General features: G+C 43.7%; 1 protein-coding gene across 5 annotated transcripts in view; it reads right to left on the bottom strand.

Moving 5' to 3' along the window:
• Positions 1-24,090, bottom strand: part of nedd4a (NEDD4 E3 ubiquitin protein ligase a) — a 144,438-nt gene that overhangs the window by 73,385 nt on the left and 46,963 nt on the right. For 2 of the 5 annotated variants that reach the window (XM_078241456.1, XM_078241457.1), the window contains exon 1: positions 21,500-22,889. The exons of 2 other annotated variants lie outside the window; for them this stretch is intronic. In XM_078241456.1, coding sequence (XP_078097582.1) covers positions 21,500-22,774 — 1,275 coding nt within the window. In that variant the 5' untranslated portion in view covers positions 22,775-22,889. Of the gene's footprint in view, positions 1-21,499; positions 22,890-23,606; positions 23,652-24,090 lie in introns of those variants that run through there. One more of the 5 variants, XM_078241460.1, reaches the window with a different exon arrangement.

Here is a 24,090-nt window from a genome sequence, read left to right as displayed (position 1 = left end):
AGTTGGCATTTTTGTGTTTTATGTACAATAATTATTGTTCAAAAAAATTTTTTTAGATATAAAACAAAACCTCGACCGCTATGGTTTGGTTTATCTATTAACAAAGAGGACCTCCCCTTCCCTTTATTTTGATGAGCAGATTGAAGCCAATATATAATCAGAGTGCTGTACTCAATGTACTTGTTTTTGAACGGCTGAGGTTGCCTGGAATGCCTCAAGCGACTCCAATTTGGCAGGATGCCCTCGTATTACAGACAACCCTTCCTGAATATTGAGAAGCGCACAGTGCAACTATAAAATAGAGCAGCCCATTGGATTTCACAGATGCTGTTTATTGAAATGGAATCAGGCTGCAGGAGGACTACACCTTCACTACATGTAGCGCACAGCGGTTTTATACACACTGCACGTATAACGAAGATGGGATTATAATTAAATTCTTCAACCTTGGCAGCGTGCTAGTCACCGAATGCAATTTGAGCACTGCTGAACTTTAGTTTTAGTGCAAAGTAGCTGCGGAGAGAGGCGACGACACCCATCAATAATTGTCAGAGGTGTCAACAGGCAGTATCTCGGAGGCTGGGTCAGCATCTGCTGACACAAGTTACTGCAGATTGGACACGTCTCCCTCCAGTTCAGTTCTTTCCCACCTCTGGTAAGCTATGGCACTGGAACAATTCCCTCTCGCTTCTCAGTGCCATGCCCAGCGTTAATGGACTTTATAATGTGAGGTGGTCTCCTTCAACTCTGACTCATTTCTTCAATCCCTCTTTCAGGCAGCCACTTACATCTATATTGTGCCCTTCAGTGCAGGGAATCAGTCAAAGGCACTTAACAATTTCTCAAATCAATGCCAGCAAAGATACACAAAGACACTCGAGAAGTTTTAAAGGAAAATCTAAAGGTAATGGCCAATTCAAACATTTACCTACATTCTTGTCTTTTTGGGAACAGGATTTGGAGAGAAAGAATTTTGGAAATTTTATTCAGCCTTTGCTGCCTAAGATCAGAAAACTTCACACGAATAATAGAGCACTCAGAAATCTCCTGTAAGCCAACGCCTAACAACATAACTACCCTCGACTATTAACCTTGGACAGCACCATGACTTCAGTAAAGCCTTAAGGGCTATCAGGCACATTGTACAATAGTACAGCTGGACGCAGGTTGCCTTCAGAGAATGGTCATTTTAATTAATCATAAAAGTGAAGAAAAAACTGAAGTTTGCATTTCTAAATGGGCGACGCATCAGATATAAAATAAGGAAATGATGTAACACAAATAAATTTGATTCCCTCACACAAGAATCCATTTTTTGCAGAACCTAGTAATTAAAAATTTAATTGCCATTTTATTTAGGAAATTATTGGCCACTGTATGAACATGAGAAAGATACCAGCCGGGATTCTCCCCAAAAAAAATCTAAGTTCCCAAAGTGGAAGAAAACAGGAGTAATTCACGCCCTTTTGTTTTTAAAAGCATACTTACCAGAATGAATCTCCAACACTCTGAGCATTGCAGAGTGCGTCAGCATAATTCACTCTGGTAAGCAGGGGGCGGGCCTATTCCCACCCAAGAGGCCGGCAGCATAGTGCTGAGTGGGCCACTGCGCATGCGCCAATCTGTCAGCGTAGAGACCAGCACAGCCCCCCCAATAGGCCCCAGTCTCCCCCCCCCCCCCCCTTCCCCACCCCCAAACCCACGCTTCCATCCTCCCGGGGGGCCTCAATGGCCTCTGCTCCCTCCAGAGGGGGTAGGGGCACCTGTTCCCAGTCAGTGGGGAGCAGTCATAAACACCACTGAAGGGAACCACTCCCAGCAAGTGGGGCAGGGGGGGGATGCCTGGCGAATACCGTCCCGGGCCCGCTAATCGTATTGAAATGCTGATTTCAATATGATAATCAGCTATGCACTGATTTCCGGCACGGAGCTGATGATGCTGAAAAACTTAGATCAAGGAGACGTGCGGAGGGCCGAGCGTGAATCCCGTGAAACAGTCGCCGCTGATGTCTCCCGGCCGGCTTCGCTAATTCGAGCAGCACAGCAGGATGGGAAAATCCCAGCTATCATTTCTATTTGCAAGATGAGTAAGATTTGTTTAAACGTGCTGTATCATTCTATGATTCTACCAGTTCCACACACACTATCAGGGTTTGCTGGCAGTGGGTTCATTCCACACTCTCAGGAAGTGACAGATGTGTAAACCATCAATGTCACCCACAAATTTTGATGAAAAGAATACTGTGGGCACAAAACCCATAACGCATTGCTTGCTAGGAGAAGACTCGGTTGAATAACATAGGATCAGTCGGCTTCCAGCAACTTTTTGCTCTGTGTCAAGATTTTCCTTACACCCAGAGAGAAACATTTAGCCTCTGTGTTTCTCATTGGTAACTTTCTCTCCGTGCTTATTACTGTTGTGGTTGGACGCCACATGGGGTTTTTCCAATGATAACAGCCAAGCAAAAGAGACTTTTGGTGGAAATGTAAAGCACTTAGCAAGATGCAAGCACAGAAAGTAATATCAGCATCAGTTTGGGTCAATTATAGCATTTGCACTTGAGTCCGATTGTGGGTTCAAGCCCAGATCCAGAACTTCAGCACGTAACCTCAGTTGAAACTGGAATGCAGTACTTGGGGAGTGCTGCACTGTTGGAGGTGTCATTACTTCAAATAACACTGAGGCCCCAACAATCTATTCAGGTGGGCATAAAAGTGCCACTTGAAAAGCCAGGAAATTGCTGGCCAATTATCCCTTAACTGCTGTTATCGACTAAACATCAACTGGCCTATTTCCTCATTGTTTCTGTGGGATCTTGCTTTGTACAAAATGGCTGCCACATTTGCTGTAGCACTGGGAAGTCAAAGTAATTCGTTGGCTGTGAAGCTAAGTTTGCAGTACCTCAGGATGTGAAAGGTGTTATATAAACACATGATGTGAAGATGCCGGCATTGGACTGGGGTGGGCACAATAAGAAGTCTCACAACACCAGATTAAAGTCCAACAGGTTTATTTGGTATCACGAGCTTTCAGAGCACTTCACCTGATGACGGAGCAGCGCTCTGGCAGCTCGTGATTCCAAATAAACCTGTTGGACTTTAACCTGGTGTTGAGAGACTTTGTACTGTAATATAAATACACAAGTATGCACTTAACAAACATCAGGTTTTCACTCCAGTCTCAAACCTTTCTTGATTCAAAATTTAACAAATACAAATGCTTTTTCTGACTTATATTTAACTCGCCAGGGGTCTAATTATTCCATCCTAATCTAAGGAACAGTTGTATTTTCTCCAGTACGTTGAATAATTAATGGAGATTATCATTACTATGGCTGTGAAGCTAAGTTATGTCACAGCTCTGAAGTGCGAACCTTTAGAGGTTGTGGATTCAAGCACCACTCTAGAGACTGAACAAAGAACAAAGAACAGTACAGCACAGGAAACAGGCCCTTCGGCCCTCCAAGCCTGTGCCGCTCCTTGGTCCAACTAGACCATTCGTTTGTATCCCTCCATTCCCAGACTGCTCATGTGACTATCCAGGTAAGTCTTAAACAATGCCAGCGTGTCTGCCTCCACCACCCTACTTGGCAGCGCATTCCAGGCCCCCACCACTCTGTGTAAAAAAACGTCCCTCTGATATCTGATTTATACCTCGCCCCTCTCACCTTGAGCCCGTGACCCCTCGTGATCGTCATCTCTGACCTGGGAAGAAGCTTCCCACTGTTCACCCTATCTATACCCTTCATAATCTTGTACACCTCTATTAGGTCTCCCCTCATTCTCCGTCTTTCCAGGGAGAACAATCCCAGTTTACCCAATCTCTCCTCATAGCTAAGACCCTCCATACCAGGCAACATCCTGGTAAACCTTCTCTGCACTCTCTCTAAAGCCTCCACGTCCTTCTGGTAGTGCGGCAACCAAAACTGGACACAGTATTCCAAATGTAAAGTTTATTTATTGTCACAAGTAGGCTCATATTAACACTGCAATGAAGTGTTAATGAACTGCAATGAAGCCACACTCCGGCACCTGTTCGGGTACACTGAGGGAGAATTTAGCATGACACGTCTTTCAGACTGTGGGAGGAAACCAGAGCACCCGGAGGAAACCCACGCAGACACAGGGGGAAACAGGCAAACTCCACACAATGACCCAAGCCAGGAATCGAACCCAGGTCCCTGGCACTGAGGCAGTAGTGCTAACCACTATGCCACCCTTACAACAGGTAGTGGAACACAAATCTAAGCTGACACTTCAATGCACTACTGGGCTGTCGTTGAGATGTCCTACTGAAGTCAGGAGTCTGACTGCTCAAATTTTTTTTTAAATATACTTTTCCAAATCAATCAAATCAAGTCCAAATCATAGTCTCAACAAGTTGAGACATTTCCAATCCAGGCTGACAAGACAGGGCATGCAATCCTCTACCCTGTCTTGGGCCTGATCTGCATGAGCCAAGCTGATTGGAGTAGGCGGAGAATTCCTCCTCCAAGGCTTGATCTCATTTGCATCTTAGCCAAAAGGCCGAGATGCCGCTTTTAAAAATTGCTTCATATGAAACCTAAATGCAACCGAATGACCTCAACCAAGTGCAGCATCCGCATAACTACACTTGATCTTAGCCAAAAGGCCGAGAAGCGATTCTGACTGGTCAAATGCACATACAAGGGTCTACGTGCATTTTGAAGATGATTTGAGTTTTCCCAGTATCTTTGCCAAATGCTATCCCTTAAACAACCCCACTAAAAATCTAGTCACTCATCTCATTGCTGTTTGTAGACCTTGCTGCAGTATATTTGCTTACATTACAACTATTATTTCACTTTAAAAGCCATTCACTGACTCTGATGTGCTTTGGGATGCCCGGAGGAATTGGAATCACTATATAAATGCAAGTCCTTTTTCTTAAATTTGAGCAAGTGCTGATTCTAACCAACGCCTTGTAACTCTTCCTTCCATGATCACAGAGCTTGTAAACTTGATTATTTAAACAAGTCTTTTGACTCAAGTTATTCTTCAAGTCCCTTCCAAACAAAACAATTTCTTATCAGCGTGCTTTCATCTCTTAGTCAGAGGTAAAAAAACGTATGACAAAAAGACAACAATTATTTCTTTGGAGCCTATATTTAACAATTATTCACACCCCATTAACCTCTGCTCGTGTCTAAATTATAGACATATAATAAATCCTACTAGATATAACACAAGAGGGAAAGAGCAAACAAGCTTTGGGCATGTGTTTCTTAAAAAAAACATAAAGGATGTCTTTTTACATTGGCCAGTCAGTAATGATATCGATCGAAGTTGCCAGCCTCTCTCTCTCCAGCCTATCTCAGAGCCTGCCCCAGATTTGTGCCACCGGTGATTTGCTTTCTGTATTATAAGAACTGCAGCACCACTGCAGGCAACTCTGTGTAAATCATAGAATCCCCACAGTGAAGAGGCCATTCAGCCCATCGAGTCTACACCAACTCTTTGACAGAGTATGCCACCCAGACCCTCTTCCCCCCACCCTATCCCTGTAATCCAACACATTTACATTGGCTAATCCTATCGAATCTACACATCTTTGGACACTAAGGGGCAACTTAGCATGTCTGACCTACCTAACCTGCACATCTTTGGACTGTGGGAGGAAACCAGAACACCCGGAGGTAACCCAAACAGACACAGGTAAAACGTGCAAACTTCACATAGGCAGGCAGTCACCCAAGACTGGAATTGAACACGGGTCCCTGGAGCTGTGAGGCAGCAGTGTTAACCACTGTGATACTATGCAGGAATAAGAAGAATATATTTTGAATCAGTTAAAAAAATATTTCTTGCCCATCTTCCCAGGAGCGAATGGATGCTCTTACTATCATAAGCAGTGAACCCTCTTGGGATAGGGATTCCCTTGTCCCAACCAAAGTGCCAGGAGAACCCTCACCTTTCCCTGTGGGCCAGAAAGGCATGCTGAGCTACAGTATGAAAACACAAAACTTGCACCAAGATTGTATGACAGGCACAAGCTGAAGGGCTGAAAGAAGAGTCGCATTGTTACAATAATTTCGAGTAATCAGCTTAATGGTTCACTGGAATGATGAAAGCATTTCCATAAAAATAAAAATTCATAGAAACAGAGCTAAATAGAAAGCATAAAAACAGACCGAATGGCGCCCTAGGTGTAGATAGCCAGGTATCTCGTGACGCTAAGATTGAATTCTCACACCACTATTTTAAGGAAAGACATGCTTGCAGTAGGGTGTAGACTACTGAATTACTGTGCTTTTAAAACTTACTTTTAATACTTAACATTTATTTAGGATCTCAATGCACCACCTGCATTTATGTGCCCTACAAGGAGGTCAAAGAATGATGCTCTGAGGGAGAACACAGTCGCCGAATTCTATCGTCCCGCCTGCCACGGAATCGGAGTGGGCGAGGGGGAAAACAATGGAAATGTCCGTTGACCTCGGGCCATGAGACAGGATGCTGTTGGTGGCAATATAATTTCCAGTAATATTCAGCTAGTGAAGTTTTGTTTTCCTGTAAGTGACTCCATTCAAGTTCGCAAAAGCCACCTCTGCACAATGAGCAATTATTGCACATTGAACACTTAAGACTCTTCTTCAATGAAGAGTTTATTCTTACAGCATTTGACTGTAGTTAATACTCTGAGTAGAAGCAACGGAATAGGAAAGGGGTTTCCACAGAGTACCTAGCGATGGCTTCCAAGTGACAACTACAGACCAGCACGATCAGAGCCAAATCAAAAATTCACCATTGGCAGCCAATGAAACACCTACTCTAATTTTCAAAATATATTTCACCCTTCAAAAATACACTGGGAATTTTGGTAAATATGAAAATGTAATTCAGGTGTGGGGAATATTTTTAATTCAACTGCATGGGGACATGTCACTTTTTAAAAAACAAGCATTTTAAAATCATACATGTTTGAGAGAAGTACTGGCTGAAATTTTATTCACACACAGAGGGGTTCAATTGCTTGTGTGACTGAATACATATTTTTTGAAGATCATGTGCTTTATTTGTGGTGCCTCATTAAATGTTTAGTTTTACTTTTTAGGGAGACAAGTGCCTCAACAGTTCTCAAAGTATAACTGCAAATACATAGTGGCAAGTTAGGCATTGGACCACATTTAATTTATGTTCTCTGGGCTAGACAGTCCAGACTGCAGTGGTTTTACAACATGCTCTTGCACAGAACCCAGTCATTATGGCCATCCTATGGGGCTTGCACTAAGCTAATGTAAAACTAGTCTCCAATGGATATAGGCATTTTCCAGCTGTAAAACAATCTGCGACAAAAATCTGCAATTACTTGGCAGGTTTCAAATATCTACGCTCCAAACAGCTACGATATTTGGCATTATGAATTGTTGAATTACATTCAGACAAATTTGCTTCTCATGATAAACGTCTTATCATTTACACTTGCACCAAAATACTGGTACAGCAGCTGTCAAGGGAATGTGTAGTAAATTAAGCACACAAGCTTCCACAGCCTTCCCCTTCAGTCATCAGCCAAAAACACAGCCTTGTGAATCCAAGTACTATTTAAGTCGACCCCCAGTTTATCTGCTGCAGCGCTTCGATGGTGACATTTTTCTTCCGTGTTCCAGTTGTACCGGAGTCACATTCCACCAACAATACTCGGCCAATTACAACGACAATCAACTGAGCCCCGTGTCAAAATAGAACACGTGTTAATTTAATCACGGATTGCAACCACGTGTTTCGGGGCAATTGTTTTTAAAACGGCATACATTTATGTTTTGTTATATATCAAGTCTGAACAGTAGTTTGCAGGGTCACCCGGTTTGACTTTGAGTTACACAAGTTAATGGAGGCACCCAGCTATTTGCAAACAGTGATCTGTAATCACAGAAGTTGTCCTGCAGAAGTCACTCGGAACAATCTCGACAATGGCATGTGCAGATTGTGACATTCTACAGGGCTTCCTCAGGATAAAACGTCGTCATTATCCGGACTGACTGACATTTGGCTGGTTTATCCCATTAAAAGGATCTGGGAGATCTTTGGGGAAGGGAAGGGGAAGGGAAAGTAAGAAAGGGTGGGAAGGGGAAAATATTTAGAAAATGTTTTATTCCATCCTCCAGACACACAGTATGCTTTATAAGCAATGGATTAATTTTGTAGTCCTGTAGCCAGATAATATATTTTGGTGGTGTCGTCTTGGGGAAGAATGTTGGCCAGGTCACAGAAATCTTTGAACAGCGTCACAAGATATTTTACATCCACTTCAGTAGGCAAGTTTAGCACATCACCCAGAAACAACGCTCACTGGCAGTCCAAAACTACAATTGAGTGTTCAGATGAAATGCTGAAGTCTCGGACTGGACTTGAACTCACCACCTCTGACTCAGAGGCAAATGGTACCAAATAAATAAAGACAAGCGGAAAACTGACAGTGAATTGTCGGGAGTGGTGCAAGAACGTGCAGCAGGAGTAGACAATTCATCCCCTCGAGATGGCTCCGCCATTCGGTGCGATCATGGATGATCTCATCTCAGCTTCATCGCAACCTTCCTGTCCATTGCCCATAACCCTTCATCCTTCTACCAATTAAAAACCTATCTATCCCCTCCTTAAACTTGTTTAGTGTTCCAGCATCCGGGGGTTCTGAATTCCACAGATTCATGACCCCTTGAGTGAAGTGATTCCTCCTCATTTCTGTTTAAAATCTGCCACCCCTTAGCCTCAAACTCTGGCCTCTCATTCTAGAATTTGCAGCAAGCGGAAACATCCATTCCAGGTATACCCTGTCAAACCCCTCAGGCATCTTAGAGATCTCAATTACATCTCCTTTCATTCTTCAAACTCGTGTGTATAGGCATAAACTGTTCAATCTCTCTTCAGAAGACAAGTCCTCCATCCCTGGAATCAATCTAGTGAACTTTCTCTGACAACAATGTGTCAGGTACGAGAGAGTACCCCAGTGGCTGTGCCCCTTAAAAATAAGTACTCCTGTTTAAGTACTGTTGGGGGGAGCAGCCTACTTGGGGGAAGCAACAGTGGCCGTGCCTCCGGCGCAGAGTCCGGCCCGGCAGCTCAGAGGGGGAGGGGGGAACGGGAGGATGAGCAAACTGACCACAGCACCAAGGTACAGGGAGCCATCCAAGTGGGGGGAGAAACAAAAAATGTCGTAGGAATTGGGGATAGTACACTTTTGGATGCTGTTTGGGGGGGGGGGGGGGGGTGGGGGGGGGGGGGGGGGGGGGGGGGGGAGAGTTGTGGTTCACATAGGCACTCAAGACATAGGTAGGAAAAGGGATGGGGATGTAAGGCAGAAATTCAGGGAGTTAGGGTGGAAGCTTAGGGCTAGAACAAACAAAGTTGTTATCTCAGGTTTGTTACCCGTGCCACGTGATAGTGAGGAGAGGAATAGGGAGAGAGAGCAGTTGAACACGTGGTTACAGGGATGGTGCAGGAGGGAGGGATTCAGATACCTGGACAATTGGGACTCTTTCTGGGGTAGGTGGGACCTCTACAAACAGGATGGTCTGCACTTGAACCAGAGGGGTACCAATATCTTGGGGGGAAAGTTGCTAATGCTCTTCGGGAGGGTTTAAACTAATTCAGCAGGGGGGTGGGTACCTGAATTGTAGCTCCGGTGTACAGGAGGTTGAGAGTAGTGAGGTCAAGGATGAGGTTTCAGAGTCGCAGGAGTGTACTGGCAGGCAGGAAGGCGGTTTGAAGTGTGTATACTTCAACGCAAGGAGCATCCGGAATAAGGTGGGTGAGCTTGCAGCATGGGTTGGTACCTGGGATTTCGATGTTGTGGCCATCTCGGAGACATGGATAGAGCAGGGACAGGAATGGTTGTTGCAGGTTCCGGGGTTTAGATGTTTCAGTAGGTGCAGGGAAGGTGGTAAAAGAGGGGGAGGTGTGGCATTGTTAGTCAAGGGCAGTATTACGGTGGCAGAAAGGACATTTGATGAGGACTCGTCTACTGAGGTAGTTTGGGCTGAGGTTAGAAACAGGAAAGGAGAGGTCACCTTGTTGGGAGTTTTTTATAGACCTCCGAAAAGTTCCAGAGATGTAGAGGAAAAGATTGCAAAGATGATTCTGGATAGGAGCAAAAGTAACAGGGTAGTTGTACTGGGGGACTTTAACTTTACAAATATTGACTGGAAAAGCTATAGTTCGAGTACTTTAGAGGGGTCGGTTTTTGTCCAGTGTGTGCAGGAAGGTTTCCTGACGCAGTATGTAGATAGACCAACAAGAGGCGAGGCCACATTGGATTTGGTACTGGGTAATGAACCAGGCCAGGTGTTAGATTTAGAGGTAGGTGAGCACTTTGGTGACAGTGACCACAATTCGATTACGTTTACTTTAGCAATGGAAAAGGATAGGTATATACCAAAGGGCAAGAGTTATAGCTGGGGGAAAGGAAATTATGATGCGATTAGGCGAGATTTAGCTGGCATAGGTTGGGGAAGGAAACTGCAGGGGATGGGCACAATTGTAATGTGGAACTTGTTCAAGGAACAGCGACTACGCATCCTTGATAAATATGTACCTGTCAGGCAGGGAGGAAGCAGACGTGTGAGGGAACCGTGGTTTACTAAGGAGGTTGAATCTCTTGTGAAGAGGAAGAAGGAGACTTATGTTAAGATGAGACGTGAAGGCTCAGTTAGGGCACTTGAGAGTTACAAGTTAGCCAGGAAGGACCTAAAGAAAGAGTTAAGAGCCAGGAGGGGACATGAGAAGTCTTTGGCAGGTAGGATCAAGGGAAACCCTAAAGCTTTCTATAGATTTGTCAGGAGTAAAAGAATGACTAGGGTAAGATTAGGGCCAGTCAAGGACAGGAGTGGGAAGTTGTGTGTGGAGTCTGAAGAGATAGGAGAGGCACTAAATGAATATTTTTCGTCGGTATTCACACTGGAGAGGGACAGTGTTGTTGAGGGGAGTACGGAGATGCAGGCTGTCGGACTGATGGGATTGATGTTCATAAGGAGGTGTTAGCAATTCTGGAAAGGGTAAAAATAGATAAGTCCCCTGGGCCGGATGGGATTTATCCTAGGATTCTCTGGGAGGCTAGAGAGGAGATTGCAGAGCCTTTGGCTTTGATCTTTGGGTTGTCATTGTCTACAGGAACAGTGCCAGAAGACTGGAGGATAGCAAATGTTGTCCCCTTGTTCAAGAAGGGGAGTAGGGACAACCCTGGTAATTATAGACCGGTGAGCCTTACTTCTGTTGTGGGCAAAGTATTGGAAAGGATTATAAGAGATAGGATTTATAATCACCTAGAAAGGAATAATTTGATTAGGGATAGTCAGCACGGTTTTGTGAAGGGTAGGTCGTGCCTCACAAACCTTACTGAGTTCTTTGAGAAGGTGACCAAAGAGGTGGATGAGGGTAAAGCGGTTGATGTGGTGTATATGGATTTCAGCAAAGCGTTTGATAAGGTTCCCCATGGTAAGCTTTTACAGAAAATACGGACACATGGGATTGAGGGTGATTTAGTGGTTTGGATCAGGAATTGGCTAGCTGTAAGAAAACAAAGGGTGGTGGTTGATGGGAAATATCCATCCTGGAGTTCAGTTACTAGTGGTGTACCGCAAGGATCTGTTTTGGGGCCACTGCTGTTTGTCATTTTTATTAATGACTTGGATGAGGGCGTGGAAGGATGGATTAGTAAATTTGTGGATGACACTAAAGTCGGTGGAGTTGTAGACAGTGCGGAGGGAAGTGGCAGGTTACAGAGTGACATAGATAAGCTGCAGAGCTGGGCTGAGAGGTGGCAAATGGAGTTTAATGCGGAAAAGTGAGGTGATTCACTTTGGAAGGAGTAACAGGAATACAGAGTACTGGGCTAATGGTAAGATACTTGGTGGTGTGGATGAACAGAGGGATCTGGGTGTCCATGTGCATAGATCCCTGAAAGTTGGCACCCAGGTTGATAGGGTTGTTAAGAAGGCGTACGGTGTTTTAGCTTTTATTGGTAGAGGGATTGAGTTTCGGAGCCAGGAGGTCATGCTGCAACTGTACAAAACTCTGGTGCGGCCACATTTGGAGTATTGCGTACAGTTCTGGTCGCCGTATTATAGGAAAGATGTGGAAGTGTTGGAAAGGGTGCAGAGGGGATTTACCAGGATGTTGCCTGGTGTGGTGGGAAAATCGTATGAGGAAAGGCTGAGGGGCTTGAGGTGGTTTTCGTTAGAGAGAAGAAGGTTAAGAGGTGACTTCATAGAGGCATACAAGATGATCAGAGGATTAGATAGGGTGCATAGTGAGAGCCTTTTTCCTCGGATGGTGTTGGCTAGCACGAGGGGACATAGCTTTAAATTGAGGGGTGAGAGATATAGGACAGATGTTAGAGGTAGGTTCTTTACTCAGAGAGTAGTAAGGGCGTGGAATGCCCTGCCTGCAGCAGTGGTGGACTCGTCAACGTTGGGAGCGTTCAAGTGGTTATTGGATAAACATATGGATGATATTGGAATAGTGTAGATTAGAGGGGCTTTAGATTGGTACCACTGGTCGGTGCAACAGCGAGGGCCGAAGGGCCTGTACTGCACTGTAATGTTCTATGTTCTAACCTCTAATGCATTTATGCTCTTCCTAAAGTAAGGGGACCAAAACTGTGTGCACTATTCCAAATGTGGTCTCACCAATGCCCTATACAGTGCAACAGCACCTCCCTACTTTTATACTCTATTCTATTAGAAATGAATGCCAAAATTCCATTTGCCTACCTTATTACCTGCTGCAATTGCATACTAATTTTGTGATTCGTGCACAGGGACACCCCGATCCCTCTGCACCAAAGCATTTTGAAGTTTTTCTCCATTTAGATAATAAGTTGCATTTTTATTCCTCTGACCACAATGGAGAACCTCACACTTATCCATGTTAAAGTCCATCTGCCAAATTTTGGCCCACTCCCCAAACCTATCCATATCCATTTGTAAATCTTTTATTTCTTCATTGCAACTTGTTTTCCCACCTATTCAGTGTCATCTGCAAATTTGGTTACAGTACATTTTATCCCTGCACCCAAGTCTTTAAGATAGATTGTAAATAGTTGGGGCTGAAGACCGAACCCTCTGGCACACCTCTAGTTACAGCTTGCCAACCAGAAAAAGAGCCATTTCTGTTGGTTAGCCAATCCACTATCCAAGCTAATAGCTGCTTAGAATCCATCTTTATCTTTGTATGACACAACTTGGTTATATTCACTGGGAATATAACCAAGTTATAAATGTCGGTTCATCCTTGTGATGTTGTCCATACTTCCTTCATCTAAATCTATAATTGCACAGCTTCCCCTTAAATGTATCTACACAATTTGCTTCAACCACTTCCTCAGGTGTATTCCCCATTCTCACCACTCTTTGGGCAAAGATGTTTCTTTTGAATTCCCTACTGGGTTTCTTGGTGACCATCTTACATAGATGGGCTTTTAGGGATGCTCTTCTCCACAAGAGGAAACAAGAGATAGAATCCACTCAATCAAAGCTTTTCAAAATGTTAAAGATCTCTATTAGTTCACCTCTCATCATTTTTTTTTTAAAAACAGGAGAGAGGGCAGCACGGTGGCAGTGGTTAGCACTGCTGCCTCACAGCACTAGGGACCTGGGTCCAATTCCACCCTGGGGTGACTGTGTATGGAATTTGCACATCCTCCCATGTCTATGTGGGCTTCCTCCCGGTGCTCCGGTTTCCTCCCACATCCCAAAGATGTGCAGGTTAGGTGGATTGGCCATGCTAAATTTCCCCTTAGTGTCCCAAGATGTGTAGGTTAGCGGGATTAGCGGGGTAAATACTTGGGGTTACAGGGAACAGCTCTGGGTGGGATTGTCCCTTAGTGTCAGGGGGATTATGTGGCGTTACAAGGATAGGGCGTGGGTGGGATTATTGTCTGTGCAGACTTGATGGGCCAAATGGCCTCCTTCTGCACTTGTAGGAATTCTGTGGTTGTATGAAGAGACACCCAGGCTGCCAATCCTTTGCTGATAGGGACACCCACATATTTCTGGTATCATCCATTTAAATCTTCTCTGCACCATTTCCACTGCCTCTATTTTTTTTAAAATATAACATGTTCAGCATGACACACAACACTATTCTATAAAATTAATTTTGTGGTTGAGCCCATTTTTCACCTAGCCACAAATTTAAAGTATTTTTTACTGAAATCATATTCTTTAATGCACATACTAATCCAAAGAGATCCTGGTGAATTCCATAACATGGAACAACTTTGGAATTACCCCGAAACCATCTGAATACAGAATGAAACTTGTAAAATACACAGAATATATTCTCCTTTACAGCTCCAGGGAAGAGACAAGTGCCCCTGTTTGCATTGCATGCAATAGTTTATTTGATCAGATGTGAGTGCAGCTGTTATCAAACGCAAGACTGCAAATCCTACTGAAAGTTGTAACACAATTTTTGTTAGAGAGAATAGCAAATTAAAATAAATCACGATCTGGACTAACATAACTGAAAGAGTCAGTAGATGATTAAAGAAACAGTATAAACATCTAGGAAATTAATGTTCTTTATATCACTGAAAGATTCCATGCCTTGCTAACATCCACAGGAAGAGCAACCTCAGCCAGTGTCTACTTTCAAGTTGCAAAAGACCTTTGCATGTTTGAACTGTACCACATTGCACCATCAGAGCTCTATCCCCTGTGACGACAAAGATATTTCAACAATAAACAAATTTTAGAATGGAGGTTTTGCTGAGCATTTTATAGTAACATTCAATACTGGCAACAAAAATGATTCCCTGCCAAATTACATTTTCAAGCTCCATAAAAGACGTATAGCCACAGTTTGATCCTTTTACCGGCTTAAAGTCAACAGCTAAATTGAAAGAGACAAAATATGGGCAATCAAAATCAAGAACCTCAGTTCCCCTTTATACAGGAAACTAAACAATGAACTGACCCGATTTAAAAAAAGATATAATTTGGTGGAATTCAAAACATCAGCTCAGAAGGCAGCTTTCAAAAATAATCTGAGTTAACTTGGATTCAAATAAGCTCCCCCTGCTATCAGGAGGAAAAAAAAACCTGGGGGTTGGATTCTCCCATCCTCACTCTGCTAATTTTTTAGCGCAGCGTGCTGGGAGATTCAAGTGGTGCCCGACGCACGGGATCCGCGCTGGGCGTCGCACTCCCAGCACCGGATTTCCGGCAGCGTCAGCTCCACGCCGGAAATAGGCAAGGAACTTCATTACCTATGCAGGATGTCACTTCCCCCCCCCCCCCCCCCCCATCAGGTTTACAGCAGCTCCGCACATTGCGGGGAGCTGGCATCCCAACCCCGCTGGAGTGAAGGGGGCGGGGGGCAATCGGAGCCCCCCTGAAGGGTTGGGGCGTCTGCCCCCTGGGCATTGGCACCTTGGCAGTGCCAGCCTGGGCCCCCTCACACTGCCAAAGTGGGTGGGGCCTGCACTATCAGGGGGAATGGGGCGATGGGGAGGGAGATGGTGGGCCAGCACTACAGGGGCCATGGGGCTGCCCAGCAAATCAGGAAGCCAGCAGTGCGGGTCCGCAGTGCATGTGCGGATCTCGGTGCTGACAGATTGGCGCACGTGCAGTGGCCCGCTCAGTGCTATGCTGCCGGTCTCGCCAGCGGGAATAGGCCCCGCCCACTGGATTTCAGCATGATTCACACTGACGCACTCTGCAGTGCACAGAGTGTGGGAGATTCTTTTTGAAACAGCCATTGTAAAAACCAGCGGGATTTACCCCAGTTCTCACACAGATTTTGGAAGAATCCCGGCCCTGGTATCCAAATCTGTCTTACTGTTGGCTGGGCCGGTAATGCTTTCATTCCAATTTTTTCCTCAAACGTGCTAATTCTCTATTTATTTAAGCCTCACGTGATTTTCTGGTAATCTCTCAATTTGTAATGGCAGTTTTACCATGCAAATGTAATGCTGCAACTGAAGCTTCAACTAGATAATCTGGCATAAAAATGATCGGAGAGAGAAGCAAGTATCCACAAGCCATAAATTGTAGCAGTTTTAACTTTTTCAATGAGAGCTTTCAAACAGCTGTGACACCAGGTCTACTTTGAAATATGCTGCAGTGAGTGACCACAGAATGACATTGTTGCTTTGCTTACTGAATATTCTCCATGAAATCCTTCTAAATGACTGCCTATCTGAAGAAATTACCATCTCAGCAACAATAAGAAATGTCGCTCATTTAAATTTTCATTAACAAATTATATATACATAAGCACATAACAGCATAAAATATAGACTACAAATTACTCCCTGTGCAATGGCAATTTAGTGCAATAAAATCTATTCCTAACACTGGAATATGATGGCACTTGTTCCTCCAGTGCTTAATGTGCAGCTCATTGTTGTCAGTATAAATTAACATTGGTCATGTTGCCTGCAAGACCCGTATATATTTTATGTTTAGCACCAGTGGTGGTCTGAAGTTAACCTTGCATTTACGTTCATTAAAATCATTCAATGCCCCTCTTTATTCTACCAGCTAAACCATGACTGCCCTTCACGGCCCTCTCAACCTAGTAGAAAATCTCGCCTGCAGTGCGGTCAGCATTGCTCCATGCTTAAATTGTGGCCTCCACTGTTCCTGAGTCAGTGGCAGTGACCGACTGAATAAACACCCCATCACGAGTGCTCCTGTAGGGCATTCGCCCTAGAAAATGGGGGCTAAACCACTGATGTGAAGAACTAGTTACTCAGTTACTGTAATTTGACAAATATCTGATGAGTAACTTGTAGTCTTGCTCAGTTAGTCAAAGGAAATGATAGATTTCGAAGTCATGCTGATTGCAACAGGAGAGATATTGGGGTGAATTTTCCCATTCCGCCTGCCACGGTTAATCGGAGCAGGCGAGGGGGTAGACCATGGAAAGATCCGTTGACCTTGGGTGGGATTTTCCGGTTTTGGGGCGTGCGCAGCCAGAAAATGTCACCCATTATCTCAGAACAAGTAAGGTCACTCCTATAACGTGTTTTTAAAAATAAAGAGTTGAAGTGCTGTCTAAGGCCCAAGAATAAAAGTGTAATTATCACTCAAGCAATACCCATTGATTACACATGTACTGGGGCATAATAGCATTACCAATTCAAACTTGGAGATATATTTTGCATTTTCCATTATTCCACTTTTTTAAAAAAAAGCCATCCATGCGATTTGAGCGCCAAAGACCAGCATCTGCAGCTCATCTCTAATTGCCCTCGAGAAGTTGGCTACCTTCTAGAATTGCTCCAGTTTGTGTGGTCAGGACATCCATTATTCTATTAGGAAGATAATTCCACGTTCTGACCCAGTGACAGTGAAGGAATGGCAATATAGTTCCAAGTCAGGATGGTGTGCGACTTGGAAGGAAACATGGTGCCCCTATGTGCCTTCTGCCCTTGTCCTTAAAGGTCATAGAAGCTGCAGGTTGTCATAGGAGGTTTGGCTGCAGGGCATCTTGTAGATGGTATACACTGCTGCCACTGTATGCTGGTATTAGAGGGTGTGAATGTTTAAGGTGGTGGATAGGATTTTATTTTATTTAAAATATTAGTGTCACAAATAGGCTTATATTCATACTGCAATGAAGTTACTGTGAAAATCCCCTAGTCGCCACACTCTGGCGCCTGTTCGGGTACGCCGTGGGAGAATTTAGCATGGCCAATGCACCTAACCAGCATGTCTTTTGGTTTGTGGGAGGAAGCCCACACAAACATGGGGAGAATGTGCAGACTCTGCACAGACAGTGACCCAAGCTGGGAATCGAACCTAGGTCACTGGCACCGTGAGGCAGCAGCGCTAACCACTGTGCCATCATGCCGCTATCAATCAAGTGGACTGCCGTGCCCTGGATGGTGCCTGTTGTGCTCAATTTCGCAGGGTTTGACTGTGTGTGTGAACTAACAGCTACTGTGTGATGTTAGTCAATCCTGTGGATATCAGAAACTGAAGCCAAACAGCAAAACATGAGGCTGCAGCCATTTTGAAGCTTCTTAGTAAATTCCCAATTCCACATATAGAAATTGGAGTGTCACCTCTGCATAACCCTGAGGCACAAAACACAACAGCGTAGAGCTTCTTGAGACTGCACTCATCCAGTCAAGTGGGGAGTATTCCATCATATTTCTGACTTTAGGGAGTCAGGAGATGAGTTACCCACTGGAGAACTCCCAATACCTCTGATCTGCTCTTATAGCCAGAGTGTTTATATGGGCAATTCAGTTCAGTTTCTGGTAAATGGTAATCCCCTGAATATTGATATTGGGGTATTCAGCAAAGGTAATGCTGTTGAATGTCAAGGAGAGATAGTTAGATTCTCCCTTGTTGGATATGGTCATTGCCTGGCACAAATGTTACGCTAACTCATCAACCCAAGCTTGAACATTGTCTATGTCTTTCTGCTTTTTAGTACGGGCTGCCTCAATATAGGAGGAGTCAAGAAAGCAGTAACCATCAGCGAACATCTCTACTTCTGACCTTAAGGTGGAGGGAACATAGTCGATGAAGCAGCTGAAGATGCTAGGACTTTGCGCCATAAGTTGCCTAGATCTACAAAAAAATTCTTCATTCTATTAAAGGCTTTGTTCATCAACCGAATGATACTGGTGGATAAAACTTCAGAAATGTAATTTCCTGCAATATTAAACACAGGATTGGATGGACTGGAGGAATTCCTTACATTCATATCAAATTAAGAAGTCCTTAAAGTGTGTTGTTCACCAAAACTCTCTGCCAAGGTGAGGCTAAATCAAGTCTTTGGTGAGAGAACACCATCAGAAATCCACTGAGCCAAAAAAGTAATCAGAAAAGGTCAAAAATTCCCAACTGAACAAGTCATCTCCTCAAACTAACTGTGCGCCCGAGCAAGTTCTTAATGATTAAGATTAGTACTAAAGAAAATTGAGAGACATTCAGTAAATGACACTTTGTTCTTTCTCAAAGGAATATTGATGTCTATGAGTCAAGCTTAGTTATTTCCACCATATTGTTTCTATACTATATCATTTTAATATCAGAGACAGAATTGACCTGGATTGACAACAGAGCTGAGACTACTTCATCAGTGCTTGCATTAGTAGGGCTGATGATGGATAAGCATTAAAGATGATACCATTTATTTTTGGGTGCTGTAGTTTCAATGTGATTAGAAGAACAATCCAGAGGCCCAGGCTAATGCTGTGGGGACTTGGGTTCAAATCCCACCTGGTGGAATTTAAAAATCAACTAACAAATCTGGTCTCAGTAAAGGTGACCGTGAAACTAACATCAATTGCTGTAAAGATTCACCTGATTCACTAATGATCTTCAGGAAGGGAAATCTGCCATCCTTACCTGGTTTGGCCTACATGTGACCCGAGACCCACTGCAATGTGGTTGAGTCTTAACTGCCTTCTAAACTGACCTGGCAAGCCACTCAGTTCAAGGGCAATTAGGGATGGACAACAAATGCTGGCCTTGCCAGCAATGCTCACATAGTCTTTGTCTAACGCAGGAGATTAATCTGCTCCCAATAAAAGGAGAAAATGTCCAATGATATGCCCCAGAATAAATCCATAGCGTGGTGGAAGCTAGTTAGGAATGATTACTCAGGATGAGAATTTCTCACGAGGTGATTTGCCAGGGAGGGGGTCTTCCCTGCAAGATGATGGCAACATCCAATTATATGCAGCAACTGATCAGTAAAATTGCTGGTAACCTTTAAATGATTCATCTTGGAAATTTACAACTATGAACCTCGCAGTGGACCAGTCTCCTATTTTTCCCCTATTATTATTACAAATGTGAAATTAGGATCCAGATTTTTCAAAGGGACTGAGGGCAATGAACATGTCATAAAATTGTTGTTAAACCTTCCTGCCTAGATTTTAAAAGTAGCCTTTAACAAGCTGTTAATTATAGATAGCAGGACATTCGATACTTTGTTGAAGTCTACTGCCCAAGCGAAAGAGGAACATGTGGACCTTTCACGTCTGCAAGCACAACAGAACTCAACCAGGATGCTGATCCAATTTCAAGTCTGCCGTGTACAGATGGCTGACAGTGACCACCACTACTCTAATATCAAGTTGTTATATTTGAACTCAGATCTTCCATAACAGCATGTCAGGCCAGACTCTCTGGAGTCTGATGAAATATTCTGGGAGCAACATATTTAAATCAGGTCTACACTCTGCTATGTTTAGGCAACCTAACGTTGATTCAGCTTATAAAACAAAATGGATAACCTAACTGTCTATGTATTTCAACAACTCAAATAATTCCTCAAATTAAAGTCAGCACGTGGGTTTACTGCATTAAGCAAAATAATGCAATAAATTCATGTGAAAACTAAGAGGGGGAATTTTTAAAAATCAGAATAGATTGAACAGGTTCAAGGTTCTAATACAGCTTCAATCTGGAATCAGACTTGCTTTTACTCCAAACATGATCATGTCTAACTGACTTTACCTCTAATTCAAGACTGCACCAAAGATTCTAAAAATTTCTAAAAACATATTGCTAAGGACACACTTTTCTACTTGAAGGTTGAGTTGCACAATTATTTACCAGTGTAGCATCAAGCAGCACTTCAAGTTTAATGTGCACTTAATTGCAGCATCATCAGGCAGGCTGTTTAAATGGAAATTGCAATATGATGTTCTTAGTTGAGCATAACAGAGTTTTTACAACACTGTGTTAAGACACTGCGGAAATGGTGGTATCTATCTCATTATAAGCAAGATTCAGCCAATGTGCTTTCCAGAATGCTGTACTGCAAATGGCAAAACCTGAATATTTTTAAGTTCACACGCGTCTTACAGGATAAATAACTTCTCACCCAGAGATGCCACTTGACAGCAATAAAACATCTGAACTCTGATTGACTGTACAGACCAAACATGCAAAAGTTTTTTTTGCATTAAGTGCTGATTCAGGGCACTAACTTTTGCACAGAGACATCGACCTAAACTAAATCTCTTTCCTAACAGGGACGCATTGAAACCAAACAGGACCCAAATCAGTTACAGGAGGTGGAGCAAATTCCCTTGACAGTAACAGGCAGCTATTAGAGACATTCTCCGATCTCAAAACAATTTTATATTAATTTACAACATGCTTCAAAGACTCTTTAAACTCCCGGATGTACAGTCCTTAACTACAGATCTGACCAGTGCCATTAAATAGATTAGATTGTCCTTAATTAAAATCTCAAGAGCAACCAACACAGAGCCACAGCTGTCTGCGATCATTGCTGCAACATATTTTAAAGCCAGTTAAAAAAACAGGAAAATTTAATTTTAGGGTTGTCTACGTTTTCTAGTATACCACTCACATCCTGCTAAACAAACTAATTATTAACTCAATGGATGCTGCCCACAATTTGGTACCACAAGTAGGAAGGGCAGGAGACAAAGTGATATTACTTAAAGTCAAAGTTTCAGGCAGGTACAGAGCTGCAACATAAAACTTCACTTTCACAACTCCTAGTAACCCGTCTGACCAACTCAAATGAATTTGTTTACCTTGCAGTCTTGTCCCCACAGTGTTCCGACACCTTCCCTTTTGTAGTTTCCAGCCATTTCCCCTTCAGAAATAAAGATCTTTTGTTCTGATCTGGGAGCTACATGAATTTGCAAATGAGGGATCCCGACCTTTGAACAACAGTGTTTAGGTTTGGAGTGATAACTGGAAACCAGCCGACAGGGAACTTCCAGCGAATGGCTCCTTTGAAAGATCGGGCGCTTGTTTTGTTCATTTATAATTTCCCTTTCTACCACCCCGTTAACATTGACTTGGCAGTCTGAATGCTTGAATGAAGGCAAACATACAGAGGTGCTCCTTATTAACTTGATAGGGTGATGTCGTGTATGTCCAGTATTTAAAGAGCTCTGCTTAAATTCCTTCACGAATGATTCAGGGTGGATTTGTCCTTCCTTGGTCTCGGTTGCTAGTACCTGAGCTCTTTGGTAATTGAAATACAGAATGTTATTTGAAGGTCTGTGCAGTTTCTTCACTTTTCCCCGGCACTCTGCTTCTTCCTCACTATAATCAATGGCTCGGTTTTTGCCAGGCTGCTGCCCATTACAGTAAAGTGACTTAATGTCTCTAACTTCACTGGAAGGACAAACTGGGTTAGATAAACGCAGTCCATTAACTGCTGTGGCAACAAAACAGGTGCTTGTTTCTTTGGATTTAGACCCAACCTGATCTTCATCTCCATTTGGTTCCTGGGAGCAAGGAAGGAATCTATTTAACGTGGGGTTGCTACTTCCACTTACAAAGGGCTCAGGGCTGGTTGGTGTGGCTGGAGGAGTGCTGCACGGACTCTGAGGGAAAATCACCAGAGAGGAACAGCGTCTCAACGGCACCTTGGACTTCCTCGGCTTCACTGAGGCTTTGGTGGATCCCACTGCGCACTCTAAAAGCTCTTGGTCAAAAGAGATCCTGGCATTACGCACACCACCCTCACTGCCACTGCTGTTGGCACTGGACTCGCACTGTCCACTGGACTGGAGCGATATTTGCAAAGTGGAGCTCTTTTTGCGGTGATGGTCACTGTTACTAACCTGTGGTATAAACAGGGAAGAACTGCGCTGCAGGACACGTTCATCCTGCGATACTGTCTGCACCGCCACAGGCTCATGCGTAGTCACTTGGTGAACATTCTTCCTTGAATTTATTGGGACAGTCTCAACTGTCATGCGTATGTTGCTCTCCAGGCCCGCTCCTGAGGTTTCAGACAGCGGGTCAGTATTGCTCCTTCTGGTTGCAAAATGCAATCGCAAACGGCGGGCCATTCTCCCCTTTTTTTCCCCTCGAAAAGCACTGGTCCTAAGGTTGGAATGAATCTGAGCCGGTTTAAAAACTCAGCGAAAGCTGAACGGCAAACCCAGCCAGCACCGTCACTCGGGATACAGTCACCATCAGTAGCTGCAGATAAGCAGAAATAGCTGAAGTGACAAGCAGCATTCCAATCATTATTGGACCAGGGCTATTAAGCTTGGGGGAAGTTAGAAATATCCAGCGGCAAAATCCGCGGTGGCAGGAATACCTCCCCCAAGTCTGAAAATCCATGAGTGTCTGTAACGGTGTTGAAGTGAAGGCTCTCTTCCACAGCAATGAAAATTCTGCAAACCCTTACAAGCAGCTCAGCTGCTACACACTGTTGGAATTCTAGCCAAACCTTGCTTCAATTAAACCTCTTTTACTTGCATGAATGACTGAATCTAACCCAAAGTCAACATCTCCTTGCATTTCGATTTCATATATTACATCTCGCTCCCCAGCAAGCAGGCCAGCACTCCTCCAGGCACTAGAAAGCTTCAAACGTTTCCCTTACGCTTGGACCAACATTGTATTTTTACCCTATAGTATTGCATTACAGGAAATTTTAAAAGAACGGCATCCAACACACTCCTGAATCAAAGGGGGTTTCTGAGCGTTACCCACAATGTTAAATCTCTGGGATATGGCAAATAGACAGGAAGCTACTGCTAATAACAGCGAGAGAGAGAGAGAGAGAGAGTGGTTCACAGCCTTGCATTCACAATTGAACACAATTTGCCTTCGACAGTCCTCCAATGTGACACGAGAGAGAATTGGCTTTGCGCAGATAATTTTTGCACTCACGTTTTCAAGTTCTGCGACAGCCGGACACATTGAAATCTAAATAATCTAAAAACAAACAACCATTGAAAAGCAGTTTGAAAAAAAAATCCTCGTTAAAACAAAAACAAAAAACAAAACTATTATTAGACTCCCACTAGACCGAAATGCTGCTGGTACTGGACAGTTAGTGCTTGTCAAGTCAGTGTGGCTAACTCTGAAAAGCCTTTCTCTTAGTACACAGAAATGCCACATCCTGACATTTGAAACGCATCACGGTGCCAAAGGAGTTGCATTCTTTTCTTCCTGTGGCTTTCCAATCAGCTGCAAAGATTCAAAAGCACTGAATAAGTAATTTATTTTTATGAGGATGCATTTTTCAAATACTTTACCCTGAATGCTAGATTGGGGCTAAGTGGATTGCTCTCTGCAAGCTCTGACGCAGACTCGAAGGGCCAAATAGCCTCCCTCTGTGTTCGATGATTCTATGGGTGAAATCTTCCATTAT

Source organism: Mustelus asterias, chromosome 24 (genome assembly GCF_964213995.1).
Source record: "Mustelus asterias chromosome 24, sMusAst1.hap1.1, whole genome shotgun sequence".
Classification (NCBI taxonomy): Eukaryota; Metazoa; Chordata; class Chondrichthyes; order Carcharhiniformes; family Triakidae; genus Mustelus; species Mustelus asterias.
The sequence above is the reverse complement of the archived record's forward strand: the minus strand, read 5'-3'. Positions and strand labels throughout refer to the sequence as shown.